Source organism: Equus caballus, chromosome 21, assembly GCF_041296265.1.
Source record: "Equus caballus isolate H_3958 breed thoroughbred chromosome 21, TB-T2T, whole genome shotgun sequence".
In the NCBI taxonomy this organism is placed as follows: domain Eukaryota; kingdom Metazoa; phylum Chordata; class Mammalia; order Perissodactyla; family Equidae; genus Equus; species Equus caballus.
The window spans coordinates 35,676,642-35,692,097 of record NC_091704.1 but is presented as its reverse complement, the minus strand read 5'-3'; the positions used below and the strand labels follow the sequence as shown (position 1 = coordinate 35,692,097).

At 36.2% G+C, this 15,456-nt stretch overlaps 1 protein-coding gene across 2 annotated transcripts in view; it reads left to right on the top strand.

Moving 5' to 3' along the window:
• PARP8 (poly(ADP-ribose) polymerase family member 8) overlaps positions 1 to 15,456 on the top strand; it is a 169,035-nt gene that overhangs the window by 94,398 nt on the left and 59,181 nt on the right. For both annotated transcript variants that reach the window (XM_005604281.4, XM_005604282.4), the window contains exons 7-10: positions 296 to 373; positions 1,651 to 1,745; positions 10,849 to 10,909; positions 11,345 to 11,435. In XM_005604281.4, the coding sequence (XP_005604338.1) occupies positions 296 to 373; positions 1,651 to 1,745; positions 10,849 to 10,909; positions 11,345 to 11,435 (325 nt within the window). The remainder of the gene's footprint in view (positions 1 to 295; positions 374 to 1,650; positions 1,746 to 10,848; positions 10,910 to 11,344; positions 11,436 to 15,456) is intronic.

Here is a 15,456-nt window from a genome sequence, read left to right as displayed (position 1 = left end):
CAAAGTTTAATTGATTATACATAGTTTTGAATATACATCAAATATTAAATTGTACAACTCAAGATCAGTGAAATGGAACTTTTAGAAAAGATTTACATGGAGCTTGATGCACCCACAAAACTGTCTCTTACTACCTTTTGTTTTTGGCTTGTACTGCACCAAGACTTGTTCAGTGTCTTTATATAAAATCCGCATGTTATGCACAAACCTACCTGATATGGCCACTTGCTACTTTCTTTTCAAAAGGAGGCAAACTAGTTTGACCATTAAAATTGTCTTCCTACTCTACTTTAAGGAGTCAAGACAAAATAGTACAGTGGAAGAAGATTCTGAAGGTGATAATGATTCTGAAGAATTTTATTATGGAGGACAGGTAAGCACACCAGACCCCCCAAATATTCACTCTGCAGGTTAGCAATAGCCACACCTGTCCTAGGGGAACTCTATGCCGGTGATCTGAGACACCTATGTGGTGTTAAGCGTTCTGGAACTAACTAGGAAATCCATGTCATATTTATGTTTCTCATTTTCTATATATTTTCAGAAATTAAGTTTACTTTTGCAATTCTTTGACTGTAATCATTCATTTACATTGAAGTTGTCTTCGTTACAGAGGTTTTGCAGACAGCATTTTATTATGCTTTTGACTTTTACATTCCCTAAGCACATCGTGCTGTGTTTTGCAATGATGACACTTCCAACAAAAGCATGGATTGTTAGTTTTAAATAGAAGGTGATTAACCTTTATAAAAATTGATGGGCCCTAATTATTGAGCATCGTCATTGTTTGTATTCGTTGTCTTCCTTTTCCTCTGATACTAATGTAAAGTGTTTTCTGAAAAATTGTTATGAAGAAACATCATTATTTATATACATGAAAATGTCATAGCCACATATGCATATGTATAAAAGAATTCATTCTGTTTTTCCAGGGTAATATTACAATTTTAAATGGAGCAATTGATTTTAGGCTATGACTATATAAGGTGTCTTATTCTGTTTCTTAAACTTCTTGATCAAATATGCTTTGGAACTGGGATATTATAGGGAAGCTAATGTGTTAAAGAGGTGCTTTAAAGCCGAAGTTGTTATTATATAAAAGAATGCAAGTCAATTTATTCATTCAGAATCAAAAATCAGTAATTTGTCAGTCAAGCGTATGCTAGGCAGTAGAGAGACAGATGTAAATAAAACTAAGTTTCTTCTCTCCAGGAATGGTTTTCTCTCAATGAGATACTTTTCCTAATGATTCTTTAACCAATAGAATACTTCAGCATTATGCAAAATAAATTCTTCCCGCTTTGATTTTTGTTTATACAGCTAATTCTTACAGAGGGGAGTAAATGCTTGTCTTCAGTCTGGACCTTTTTCAGATTATCTGCCACACACTTATTTCGCTCCTTTTAACATTTACATTTTCTTCATATCGAAATAGTCTGATTTTACTTTTTGAATGTATTGAGTTAAGCTAGGTGTATGTGAACCTAAGAACTTTAGTGAACATACTGCTGAATTATTTGTATTTTTTAATGAAGGCGACCGAGAAAATGTCCATGGCTGAATACAGGGTGACCTGTCCGAGATACCGTATTTGATTCTTTTGGTTTGTGTTCACCCCTGAGTCGTTTCTAACGCATCCCTTTCCATCAGGTAAACTACGACGGGGAACTGCATAAGCACCCACAGCTCGAAGCTGATTTATCGGCCGTGAGGGACATCTACGGGCCACATGCAGTTTCTCTCAGGTAAATAAATGCCTTCAGTGAATAAAAATGAAAATTATTTGGTAAGCCATTGGGATTTTATATGGGAGTCAAGTGGAAATTTTCGTGGGCTTAGTTGTATTTGAAAGCGTTCGAGAGAGATTCTGTTTGTTTTATACAAAATGGCATATCTGTGACTATATAGGGGTTTTTTTTGCACGTGTGGTTTAAGATTACATTGACTGCCTTAAAGAAATTAGTTATTTTGGAGAGTTAGTTTGATAAAATGTCAGTCTTAAGTAGCATCGTAATCAATCCTATAGTAGATTTGGCTGGCTGGGCCCGTGCTCTGATTGTAAATCAAGGACACATCCGTGGGAACAATAAAAGTAAATAATGCCTAACCGCTGGTATCCAAAGCACATCTGGCTCCTTAAAAAATGAAAAGAAAAAAAAGACATACATTTGCACAGTGTTTGAATGATAATGTATTTAATTTTACAGTTACTTAATATATTATTCAGTGATAAATTTCCAGATGATTTTTTTATTATTCTTAATCCTTCAGAAGACCCCCACCATCCTTATTTACCTTTCTCTTCTCTCCTTAATTCAAGAAAAGCCTTTTTCTGCCACCCTACTAGTTTCCTTCCACACATCAGATCTGATTAGTTCAGATTCCTGCTCTTTGCCTCAAGGGGAGTCTCCAAGTCTCCATGGCGTTCCGGACCCCGTCACAGGCTGACCTCAGTTCCAGGCTTATCCACCCCAACCAGAATCGTTCCCGTTCTCCAGACAGGCTATATTCCGTCTTGACTTTGGGCATTTGCACAAGCAGCTCTCTTATCAAGGAACGTTTCCCTCATTGCTGTCTTTACTGAAGCCCCCGTCCAAAGATCAGGTTTTCTTGAGGCTTCTGTGAATCTCCATGCAGATGAGTTATTCTGCCCTCTGGACTCCCAGCACATTAGGCTCTCACCTCAGTTATTATACTTCTCATGTCTTGTCATGAGTGGTTTACTTCTCCCCGCTAGGCTGGGTTCTGTGCATGCTGGGGCAGCGTGCTTTTTTTCGTTGTTTATTTTAGTTTGGTTTCTAATCATGTTTGTGTTCTGGTACTTGGCATAGCACAGGGCATATATGAAATACAGGCTGGTAGATTCTTGATTGTTTTCAGTGGCAACATCCATGAAAGATTTTCACATTATCCAGTTACATTCTTTTCAGTGGACGTATTCAGATTTTGAGAGGGCAAACAAATACTTTTAGTTGGGAAGTACAACACAACTATAATTTATAATTGCCAAATGTTTCGTTTTAACTGCAGAAGCAGAAACTCACACCCACCTACAGCTTAAAGAAGCTGAAATTGTGTACCCAGACGCCCTCTCTCTCACTCAGGGAGTTACATTAGGCTACTGCTGAGTGAGAGTGATTGAGATTATACGGGGAAAAGTAAATCTTTGCAATTTTCAAAGTTTTAGTGAATTCGCTGCAGTCATTTCACAGTTGACCTCTGCTATGGCACCAGGGTAGGGAATATGGATATTCAGTAAGTGTTATAGAATGAATAAATGAAGAAGGCAATAGAGACTATCAATAAAGTCTAAAACTATGACTAATTCTTAAACTTTAGTCAAACTTTGCTTAAAAGCTTAAAACTTTAATCACGGTATTTTAACCCCCTCCTCCACTAAAAAGAAGTCTGTGGGATATATTTAATCTTACGATACAGCATAGAATTCACCTTCTTTTCATTTGAAATATGTATTTTTATTTAAAGGATTACCTTAGCACATGCTGATTGCTTTTATTGTTAAAGATTTATTTTAACACATATTTCCATGCTGTGTAGGCCCTAATTGTACTGTCGTATGTATGAATTTGTTTTGTTTCTTCAGCAAGCATTTATTAAACACCTGTGATCATCTCTATTAGTATTTTCCATTATTAGTAAAATAATTGATAATTTATCAACTGTTGAAATTAGAAAAATATTTGGAATTTCGTTCAAATGAACTATCTAAAATCATAGATGATTTTGGTTTTTTCCCCCTTGTCTATTTCACTTATAAGTTTCAATCCAATTTAAATCTTAATGAATGCAAGCCACATTCTTGCCTGCTCTAGATTTTCTCTGGCTATAGAGGATGTTTCCAGAATAAGTAACCTCCTGGAGGCCTCATGGTATAAAGGTGAATCACGGCAGGACTAGCTTGATTTACTTAAAATAAATAAGAATGAATTTACTGTCTGGTCTCAAATACTGAGGCCTGGACACATGGGAAAAGGAGTAGTTAGGCATAAGATCTTGCAATCATGTTCCTTGCAAAGTTCTAAGTCTATTGAAAACAGACTGTTCTAATTAGCTGTTCTTTTACTTAATTGAAGTTTATAAGAACTTAATGGAGTTTGAAGAGCAAAAGTACCTCAGTATGCATAATAGGCTATTTGGTGTCATTTTTTTTATGTGACATCTAATGGGAAAGGCAGCTAATAACCACATCTAAGTTCTCTGTAAGAGATGGAAATAACTGAGATTGCCTTGATTGAGGCAGTAGCCTCCTAAAGTAAGTGGAAGGAGGATGTAGAAAAGGTGACTGGTAGATTTATGACTTAAAGAGGTAATTTTAACTCTATGTGGCTGTTTCACCCCAAAGCACAGTACTGGCTGCGTTGAACCGTACTTGTAAACATTGATGACAGTTCTGATTCACGGCCTCTCATAGGAGAAGTGAGTTAGGTCTCTGGGGGAATGTGATTAACCTGCATCAGTCTGAGTATGTCTCATCTTGAATCATGCAACAAAATGAGGATACTTTATGTTTTTTATTATAAATTTTACTCCTGTAGTCATGGATTTATAAAAAAAATATTGATCAGTGCCATCTGAACACAATTTGAGCTTAATATTTTTAGAAAGGTAGGGAATTACAAGTCGCAAAATTCTTATTTGGTTAGGAATGAAATGATTCTGATAATTTGCTTGTGATGCTTCAAACTTCTATCCCATATCAAATATCCATTGCTTTATGATCATATCATCTTCCATTTTGAGAATTGAAGCCAGATGAGTAATACTCTAACCTTTTTATTATGACTAATGCTTAATGTAGGTTGGAACATGGCAAGATTGTGACTGTTCTGCATTTGTCACTTTTTGTGGATGGACGTTGGAAACAGGGCCTTTGGGAGTTGACATTTTGGAGGACAGGATATGCTGAGGATTTTTTAAGGGTTGAGGAGGCTCTGCTACTCTATTCAGGCCTACCACCCAAGTGTGGATCTCCTAAAAGAAAAATAGAGAAAGGAAAGGAAAGGAAAGGAAAGGAAAAAGCCGCATAAACCAGGAATGGACCACTTTAATTTCTTTGGATATCTGGATTTCCTTTTCTTGTGGCCAGTAGGACTGCTTGCAAATCTTCTGGTGCTCTTCTAGCATATGGTAGGATTGTATTCCTCTGCCTCTTTTAATGTTAGGAATGGGCACACAACTAGTTTTGGCCTGTGAAATGGGAGCATAGGTGCTAATGTGTGAGTTTCCGTATCTCCTGGACTCCATCACTCTGGGCCCCTTAGTGACTACAATGAGCAACACTCCCTCTCCCCTCATTCTGTAGTAACCATGTCATGTGAGCCAGAGATAAATCCGTTTTTGGGTCAAACCACTGACATTTTGAGGATGTTTGTTACTATGACATAACTTACCCTACACTGAAGTATGTCAGTCATCAAAAGATGATCTTGGGTTGGGTGTTTAGAATGTGCTTTCCAGCATATTGATTCTCTCACCTCTGCCTCTAGAACCTAGGAAAGAAGCAGCCTGACTCTGAAAAGCAGGGGAAAGTGATGACAGGAGGCACATAGAAGAGAGAAACAAAGGGGAGAATATTTTCCAAAAACACTGGTGCATAATCTAGATGTAAGCTTCCGATGCTCAGATCCTGGACAGTCACCTCTACACCCAAAGCCTGTACTTTCTTCAAGCAAAACCAGGGATTTTTAAGCTGAGGGAAGAGTTGTAGCAACTGTTTATACTGTACCTCTTATGTACTATGATTGTATATGGGCTTACTTTCTTATCTGCATGTAATTTTTAAATTCTTCTCAGCCCTGTTGTCCTTTAAAGAAATATATAGCCACCTTGGATACAGTCTTGCAAATGCTTTAATCTGTCAAGATTTCTTCCCGACTGAGTTTGCATATTTCTTGGCCCATTCACAGATCTCTCTCCCACGCTGAGCAAAACACGCATCGAGTAGGCATGCAGAGATAGACATGCAAGCTGTCGAGTTTCAGATGTCATGCGAAGGTGTATGTTTCTTTACAAAATACATTTCTTCTTGAAATACAACTGACCAGTTGTTGCAGGTGGAAATAACTAAATAGCAATAGAGGTTTGTTTCTCAAGACCCTGTGGTAGAGTTTCATGTATGTGTGTGGATACTTACAATTTCGATGACAGTTAATAGGGAAGACTGGATATATGAAATATATTTTTATAACCAGTACCATCACTGCTGATTTGATCAGATAGTGTTATAAAACATCACAACAGTATAACAAATCAGCTGTAGTTTCATAGAGAAAGGAGGGCCAACATATATGGTCTAACATTTAATATATTGTGAGTATGTATGTGGTGTCTTATTAATGAGATGTCTTGATTAGTTCCATTAAAAAAAGGAGAATGAATGACCACAATTGTAAGACATAATGCCCTCAAAAATGCATGTTCATTGAAAAAAATATTTCATATGTGTGTTCTGAAATGAACTAGGTCACATGTAAATATCCAAAAATCAAGTGCCCGGATTTCAGGATATGTCGATTCAAAGAGTAGCTCGCCTGGATGTGGAAGGGTCACTAGATGTCTGGAAAGAAATTTGTGGAGCAGTTCCTTTCAAACCCTCAGCTCCATAGTAAAACCCCTGCATCGGGATCATTTCTGTGTCTTTTCCCTTATCTTAAAAAAGTATTCAAGTTCAATTTGCTGTGATCTTCTCACAGTGGATAAATATAGGCAGTGCATGAAATTATTTTGAGTTATTATAAACCCGGTCCAGCGTTCAGGACATAATCAGATATCTAGCTGCACCATTCAAGTTGCATTCATATTTCAGGCCTTCGACTTGATTGTGCGTTTGCTATTCATGAGATCCGGGGTTACTGAAAGTTATTCAGAGATAGAAGCGGCCCTGATGACTGGGTCGCTGCATCTGGACCAACTGTAATCACGCTTTGTAATCTCGCAGCGGGAAACGTGAAATTACTGGCATTACAGAGAAAGGGCATCACAACGGAAATTGGTTTGCATATACACAGGGTTGTTGTGAATTCTTTGAAGTGTGACATAAAAACAAAAAGGGTAACTATTTACAGATCTACACCTGCAGAATCCAGTTAATTGCAAACCTTTAATGCCTCTGTCTTCTTAAAATTCAGTATTTGTGCTCTGCTGTGGCGAAGGAGCACTTGTAAGCCGTTCTTTCCTCTTTTTTTGAAAAAAATTGATAGTGTTAGATATTGGAAATATACTAACTTTTAGTCAAAAAAGTGTTGAATAAATCATACAAAAATACTTTAAAATTCACATATTAAAGGTTTTAAAAGAATATATGGCACATTCTGATCATAACTTTATGATGAAGTCTGTTGAAATGGTGTGGCAATCTGTTTATGAAGAAAGCAACTGTAGGTAAAGTCTTACTGATTTTTGTTGTCACTGATTTCTCTTTCTCGGCATCAAAACATACCAAAGTCTTCCCATTGTACATAAATCCAAACAAAACTTCTTCTCCCTTATGAAAATGGTAAAGATTGGAGAAAACAAATGCCTGGTGATGATGAGGATGTGGGAAGTGGTCACTGTGAACCTGACTGGTGTGATTATAGGTTGTTTTAACCTTTTTTTTTTAATGGAAGTGTTTATTCCAAGTACTACTACTACCACTTCTTTTTTTTTTTTTTTTTTGAGGAAGATTGACCTGGAGCTAACATTTGTTGCCAGTCTTCCTCTTTTCTTTTTTTCCTCCCCAAAGCCTCAGTACATAGTTGTACATCCTAGTTGTAGGTTCTTCGAGTTCTTCTGTGTGGGACACCACCTTAGCATGGCTTGATACCCAGTGCTAGGTCCGAACCCAGGATCTGAACCTGCAAACCCTGAGCCACCAACAGAGCATGTGAACTTAACCACTTGGGCATGGGGCCAGCCCGTTTTAACCTTTAAAAATAGTAATCAAACAATATATATCCAGACTCCCAAATATAATTATATTATTTATTTCACTCAGTAATTCTAGAAATTATTCTATGAGAAGACAGATTTTTATCTAGAGGGCTATTTGTCAATTTTTATAGTGTAAAAAAAAAAATCAAAAGCAACCTAATGTTTTATTATTACAATTGTATTTATACAAATACAACCATTTAAATTTATGATTTTGAAGAATATTTTACAATATAAAAAAATGCTCATCATAGAAGAAATGAAAGAACAGGACAAAAATCTTTATATACTGTATTATCCTTACATCTATGAAAGAGACTGGAATGACATATAAGCCAAAAGAATTCTCTCTGAGTACGGGTATTACAAGTTGCTTTTTGTCGCTTTTCTATTTCTCACATTTTATATAAGTGCCTTTGTAATCAGAAAAAGTAAATGTTTTTAAAAATATATAACTTTTAATAAAATAAATTTTACTCACGATCTATAGTTAATATGTAAGTACTCTTCACTTTTTTGGTTTTCCTATTTTTATTTTATTTTTAAAAAGCATTTAATTTCTGTACTTTTTGGTTATCTACTTTCTCAGTAAATAGTGTATTTGGAACATTTACCTCAGGATATTAAATATTTTTATGTCAGCTTCTTTAGTAAAAGGTATTTTTTTTAAATCATGTCGTCATACTATAGTTTTAGTATATCCTTATCATTCAATATTCAGTTTTTTTCAATTTCTGCTCTTACATTTATTCTAGGTAAAGGCTTACATGTATTTGTTATAATTTTCTTGGGAATGGTTGCAGTCAAGTTCACCCCCCTGAAATTGCCCTTGAACATCATTAGTAATCTGTCCTCATCATCGCATTTAGTGGCTCTTTCTTTTACATGCCTAACTATAGATATTTGACTTGTTGTATTTATGAATAATTTGCTCATGTTCAGGGTCAGCACATTATGACATCTGGGCCCTGGGCCTATTTTCGGACAGCGCATGAGCAACAAATAGTGTTTGTCTTTGTAAAGGGTTGTAAAAAGAAACAGAAATAAAGAGGCATATGTGACAGAGACTGTATGTAGCCTGACAAGCCTAAAATATTTACTATCTTGACCTTTGTAGGAAAAGTTTACTGAACCCTGAGGTTCATTTCTGGGAACTGTAAATGGTTCCTTTGCTTGGTCCTTATTCTTGTCATAGTGTCTGTCTAATTTCATAACTAAATTGGCATATTTTTGTATCTAAATTTGCATATCATGTCTAAATTTGCATAAAGTTACAAGGGTTCTTATCCTTTATGAATAACACAGAGGTTTTGATGCATGCAATTTAAAAAAATTAATTCCTATGTGAATAATTTTTATCCCTTTTCTTCTTTATATAACCTTTAAAAATATCACTATGAATGTTTAAAAAGTACAATTGCATAAATAATGAAAATGTAATCAGTGTTTTGATATATTTTTCAGGAGAGAATGGAGAAAGCACAGAGGCTGAGTTTTTATGTTCAAATGTGCTGGGTTTTTTTTGGTCATGGATATCAAAAAGCAAAAAAGACCCCCTAGGTTCCTTTATGCATCAAATTACAAAAATCATTTAATCATTAAAAATTTCTTCTCTGTATTCTATGAAAGTGCCCCGGTTTTGTACCATATAGTACTTACTATGTGCCAGATGCTGTCCTTGGCACAGATTTGAGGTTGGACGTGGATTCAATGCCTGGCTTCCCCACTGACTTATCTGCCCTTTAGCAACTTGTTTCACTTCCCTAAACCTTGGTTTCCTCGTTTGCAAATGTGGATAGTTATAGTATCGTCGTCATAAGGCTATGGTGAGGACCTAGTGAGATCATCCATTAATGTCTGACTGGGTTTCCAACACAAGGTGGTAGTTTATGGAATATTGAACTGATTAAGCACTTGCATAAATAAATTGGATAGCTGTGTTCCAATTCCGGCCCTGCTACAGGGTCCTGATGGGTGAGAGGCTTTACTCCTCTGGACCTCAGATAATGCACGTGTAAGTTGGAGATGGTAGTAGTACCTGTAGTGCACTGCGATCATACGTATGGAAAATCCTTGGAAGAATTTCTGGCACATAAATCCTCAATAAATATTGGCCCTTGACTTTTATCATTTCTGTTATCGCTATACTTTCTCCCTCACTATGTATAGCATTTGTAACTTCAGAATTTTAGAGAAATATCAAAAATAGAGATGTATGTCTATGGAGGCTATAAAAACTATTGTTTTTATCATCTTTCGTTAACTTTAAAAAAAATAGGCTGGCTCGTGGCACTGCCTGGGTTGGAGAAAAGTTGGTCTTCATATGGAAGGTACAGTTGTTACTGTTTTGGTTTTGGCGTATCAGACTTTTAGAGCCGCCTGTCAAAACTCAGTGACATTTAAGTGACAAATCACCTGGATCAGTTTCAGAATCACTGATGTCTAACATGGAAGGAAAATTCATGGACATGTTATTGGCAGTATTGTGGCAGTAAATGATCCACCCCCCCGCCCGACCCTTTCCTAATGTCAGAAACCCCTTTCTTGCCCTTAGAAACAGCTCTTCATCCTCAGAGAGCCCAAAGAAAACAGAGCGTAAAATGGAGTGAAATGAGAAGATTGTTTAATTTGCCTCAGAGAACTAGGGATGTTTGAAACTATGAACCAAACAGTTCTTGAGTTTATGGATGCATATGCGTGTACGTAACGATAGAAAGATGCCAATATGGTATAAATAGGTCACAGAAGACGAGAATCGAACTAGATTGAGTCCATTAATTCATGTCCACAGTCATTTCTGAGCTGTCTGTGAAAATCAGGGATGACAATTAGTGATTGAATCTTTCATTTAACATAAGCTAGCACACACTATATTTTAAGGAAAATGAAAAAATTAATGTTAATCTTTGCTTTCAGGGAATATGGAGCTATTGATGATGTAGATATTGATCTGCACATTGATGTTAGCTTTCTTGATGTAAGTACTACTTTATGCAGTATGACTAGTGCATTTAAAAACATTTGTATTCTTGGAAGAAATTTAATTTTTGTTTCTCTTATAATGCTACTAGTAACACATTGACTTTGTCAATTTATGAAGAAATGCTATGACTGGTTGAAGAAGCAGAGATTTTATATATATTTTGTGTTGGTTCTTTTAATATATTTGAAACTTACAGGCTCTTATTATAGTACTTTATTTCTTTAAGTTTTCACTTTAGTTTTCATATGTAGAAGGCAAAAATTAAGAGTACTTTGGCTTTCTTTTCACAAACTGGTAGGTTTTGAGAGAATTTGTAGGCCTTAATGATTTATGCATTCCTTCAAAATAAGTTAAATTTTTCTTTTTATTTTGGAAAAAGTTAAGAACTTTAAAAGATGACTAATTCATCTTTTAAATGTATTTGCACAGGAGGAGATTGCTGTGGCTTGGGAAGTGATTCGAACAGAGCCTATAATTGTCCGACTACACTGTTCACTTACACAGTATTTAAATGGCCCAGGTTAGTTTTATTTCCGTATTTATTGTTTTGAATATTAATTAGTTGTGCATTAAGCAAAATGACTGTTCATTTTCTATTTATGAGCATAATTACAGCTATTTTGTTAATGATATTTAAATATACTTAGATACTAACAAAGATGATTTATCATCAGTATAATTTATGGAAATAGAAACATATAGCGTTTAGTTGTATAGATTCCAGAAGTTGACAAGTTGCTGTGAAACAAACACAATGAAACCTAAAATAGAACTTTGCATACAGTAGAAGCTCAGTAGGTATATTTTGAATTCCCCTTAGGTTTAAATATTTATGTCTCTGATTCTGAGATTTAACTTAAATGTTTATTTCTCTTCTCTTTGATTACTGATGAATTTAGCCTAACTAAATGTAAGGTATTTCTGTTTTTGAAAATGGAGATCATGATATCTTTGTTTTCCAATACCTTAAGAGATGATTTTGCTGTATCACAACTGATAGCTGTTTACAACAAAGGACCCTATTGTGTATTTTGCCAAGATTTACTGGAGTAAAATATTTTCTCTTGCCTACTAACACACACATACACACACACGCATACACACACACACACAGACACACTCACATACACAACTGTATCTACTCATACTGTTCCAATTATCCACTGCTCCATAGCAAACCACTCCAAAACAAAGTGGCTTCAAACAACTTCTCTCTCTCCATTCCTTGGGCTTGGTGGGCAGCTCTTGCTTGGAGCCTCCTGTGCCTCTGCAGTCAGAGGGTAGGTGGGCTTATGTCTTTAAAGGCTTCACTAGGTTGGATACTCAAGATGCTGGACTTTCAGATAGCCAGCAGTTGATGCAGGTGTCATCTTGGAGCTCAGCTGGGGCTTTTGAGTAGAGTACCTGCCTTACACATGGCTTCTTCCTGTGGTTTGGGCTTCTTGTTGCCTGATGACTGGGGTACAGAGCAAGTGTTCCAAGAGACGGGTTGTAGATGCCACCAGGGAGAAGGCTCAGTGGATCTTCCACTGTATTCTGTCGATCAAAGTAGTGGGAGAACCCACTCACAATCAAGCGGTGGGGACATAGATGACACCTCGAGAAGTGGCCATCTTTAATCTGCCATGCATACGTTATCGTGCTCTCTGCACGTTTTTCGTTAGGTGTATCAAGGAACTTACACTTACTGTTAGTTTTCACGTGAGAAAAATATCTGTCCTTTCAAGTTTATGAAGTATAGGGAATTCTCTCATTTTGAAAATGTTTCTATGAAGTCACTTTTCTATTTTTTGTATAATGCACTCTATGTAAATAATCAACTCAATATAAATAACATGTACTAACTGATGTGATTTAATGCTAGGCAGAAACAAGTAGATATTACATATTTTTATTTTGATTATTTCAAATATATAGAAATGTAGTGAAGAAAAATAATTGCTCCTAATAATTCTATACTGAGAAAACTGTAAATAGTTTGGTGGTGTTTCTGTTTTCTGTGCACACATGGTTTATTTTTGTAAAGTTGACATTGAATTTTCTAAGTATATGCACCTTAGCTTTGTCATGAGACTGTCCTCCAGTCATTAAATACTCTGAAACAGCATGTTTTGGATTATTTCCACAATATTCCAGTACGTAGGTATACGTGGTTTTGCTGTTTCCCCACATACTCTGCTATAGAGCTAATTTATTCTTCCTTTGATGATTTGAAATGTGCCCATGATTTCATTCTGATGATATTAAAGGAAAAAGAAGCCGTTGTGCCTGACATTTTGTTGTTTTTATTATTGGGGTTGGGTCAGCTCATCGGTACTCACCCCAACTCCATCTGTGTGAGATGAGAATGGGGTGTGCTTTTATGTAATTTTAGCCTCTGTTACTCGTTTTTTTTATATAATCTTGAACTTTAGGCACAGATTTTCCTTCGTGATATCTCTTTAAAGATTCGTTATATTTGCATTGTTTTATAAATATTCTAGCAGTTGTATTTTAATTCATGTTTAGATGATTTTATAGTTCAATACTATTTCTTTAGTATCACAACTCTTCCATAATTTAATTTTAATTTAATTTTTTTCATCTCTGTTGGTTGATTTACATATTAAATCGTTTGTAAACCAAGAAAATATGAGGGTTGTACTTTATGTTTTCACATCTGAGAATGACTTTTTGTTTTGTGATTAAGACAAACCTGACCAAGTATAAATTTGTGGGGTCATAGTAGTTCCCCCCAAAAATGCAAAAATGCTTTAGAAATTTCTGCTAGTTTGTGTCTGAAGTGTTTTGATTGTGTTCATTTGTAAGAGATCTGTTTTGATTTGTGTTTGGTTATGTGTACTGCTCCTTGATATTCTCTTTTATACGTTTATTTTTGATTGGGATACTGAAGTCTTAATTCACCTCCAGAAAGTTTTATGTGTTTCTTTTATTGTCCCTTCTTTATCTGCTTGCCCCAGTATGTGTAGATTGGAGGAGACACCCTTATCCTCCATGTTATTTATTATTTCTCTCAGACTTTCATTCATCACTTCTGAGTAGTTTATAAGTTTTTTCCAATTTGTTTTCTGCTCCATTAAGTGAATTTGTTTTACGATCAGTCTTTGATTTAATGTTCCCCTCTTTTTTTAGCTTGAGTACAATCTTTACGGATTCCATATCATTGCTTCCTTATCATCAATTGCTTTCATTTTATTTCTGCAGTATCATTTTGAATTTTGTTAAGCACATCAATCAGTAATTGTCCAAGATTTGTAATTTTATTTCTATATATGGAGTTTTGTTTTCTTCAGTATTATATTTAAGTAGGAGTTGAAATGCACTTCTTTCAGAAATTAGTGTGATTTGTGTATAATTTCTTCCGCTAGGAGGGAAGAAAGAGAATTCCACATTTACTCCACTCTAGATACATTAGTTCTAAGATCTGACAGCCGAGGGGAGGGGGCTGTGAACTCTGTTGGTGCTGCACCCCCATCCCCTTGGACCCCTCTCACCGGCTCTGACTCCCCTCCCCCAGCTTCTGCTGCTAACGGCTCACACAGGGACATTAGAGCTTAGACATTTGGCACATTACAGCTTTCTCTTTCCTGGGAAGAGCAGGTAGGTTCTCAGGAGTTCTTCACCTCCACCCTACCCCTTTGATGTGACTGATGTGGGAGTACGGTGGCCCAGCTCCTTTGCCTCCGGCTGGACAAACTTTGTGGTGTAATTTGTACTCCAGTGTTACCCACAGGACCCAGCTGAAGCCGGGACTCCACCTGAATTTGTACCCCACCTTCCTCCCCTCCTCCTGTCCCTTATTTGTTTCTCCGAGGAGCGTTTCCATAGTAAATTGTTTGCCCCCAGATCTTCACTCAGGGTCTGCTTAAGAACTTGACCTAAGTTGGTGGGTGGGGGTAAGGAGGAGGTCAGCATCTGTTCGAGAGGAAGCCCTGCCAGTCCACCCATTTAGGAAACTGCCCTGGGGCACCCTGCATCATCGTTCATCTGCCCCTTTATTGGAGATGTGTTAGTGGTGGTCTGCCTTTAGCTTCCTCCTCTTTCACAGAATGGGGAGTTTTGAGCCAGCCCTTAGGGCCCCTTAAGATTGATTCCATCTGTTCTATTTGTAGCAAAATTCACTGGAAGTTTTGCACATGCAGATGGCATTATTCCAAGTTTCTGGTCCTTTTGCTGGTTCTCTCCTGTTTTTGTGATGCACTGTTTATGATGGGGCTTGTTCGAGACTATTTACTCACATTGCCATCTTCCTAATAAACTTCCCAAAATGTTATTCTTTTTTTAGAGAAAATTTGAGGGAAAAAATATAATTTAAAATGGGCAGTAATGTGAAATATATGATTAGAACTACAAACAGTGATACTAAAAAGGAACATATAATTTATTATTCCAGAAAAAGTAATTAGGTTTTATCCTAGTTTATGATTTGGATCATTGCAAACAAAAAGGTGAGAAAATGTTTCCCGAAGACTCTTTTGCAATATGTCTTTGAAGATATCAGCATTTATAGTAAAATGAACTTGCAAAAAATGTATGACTAA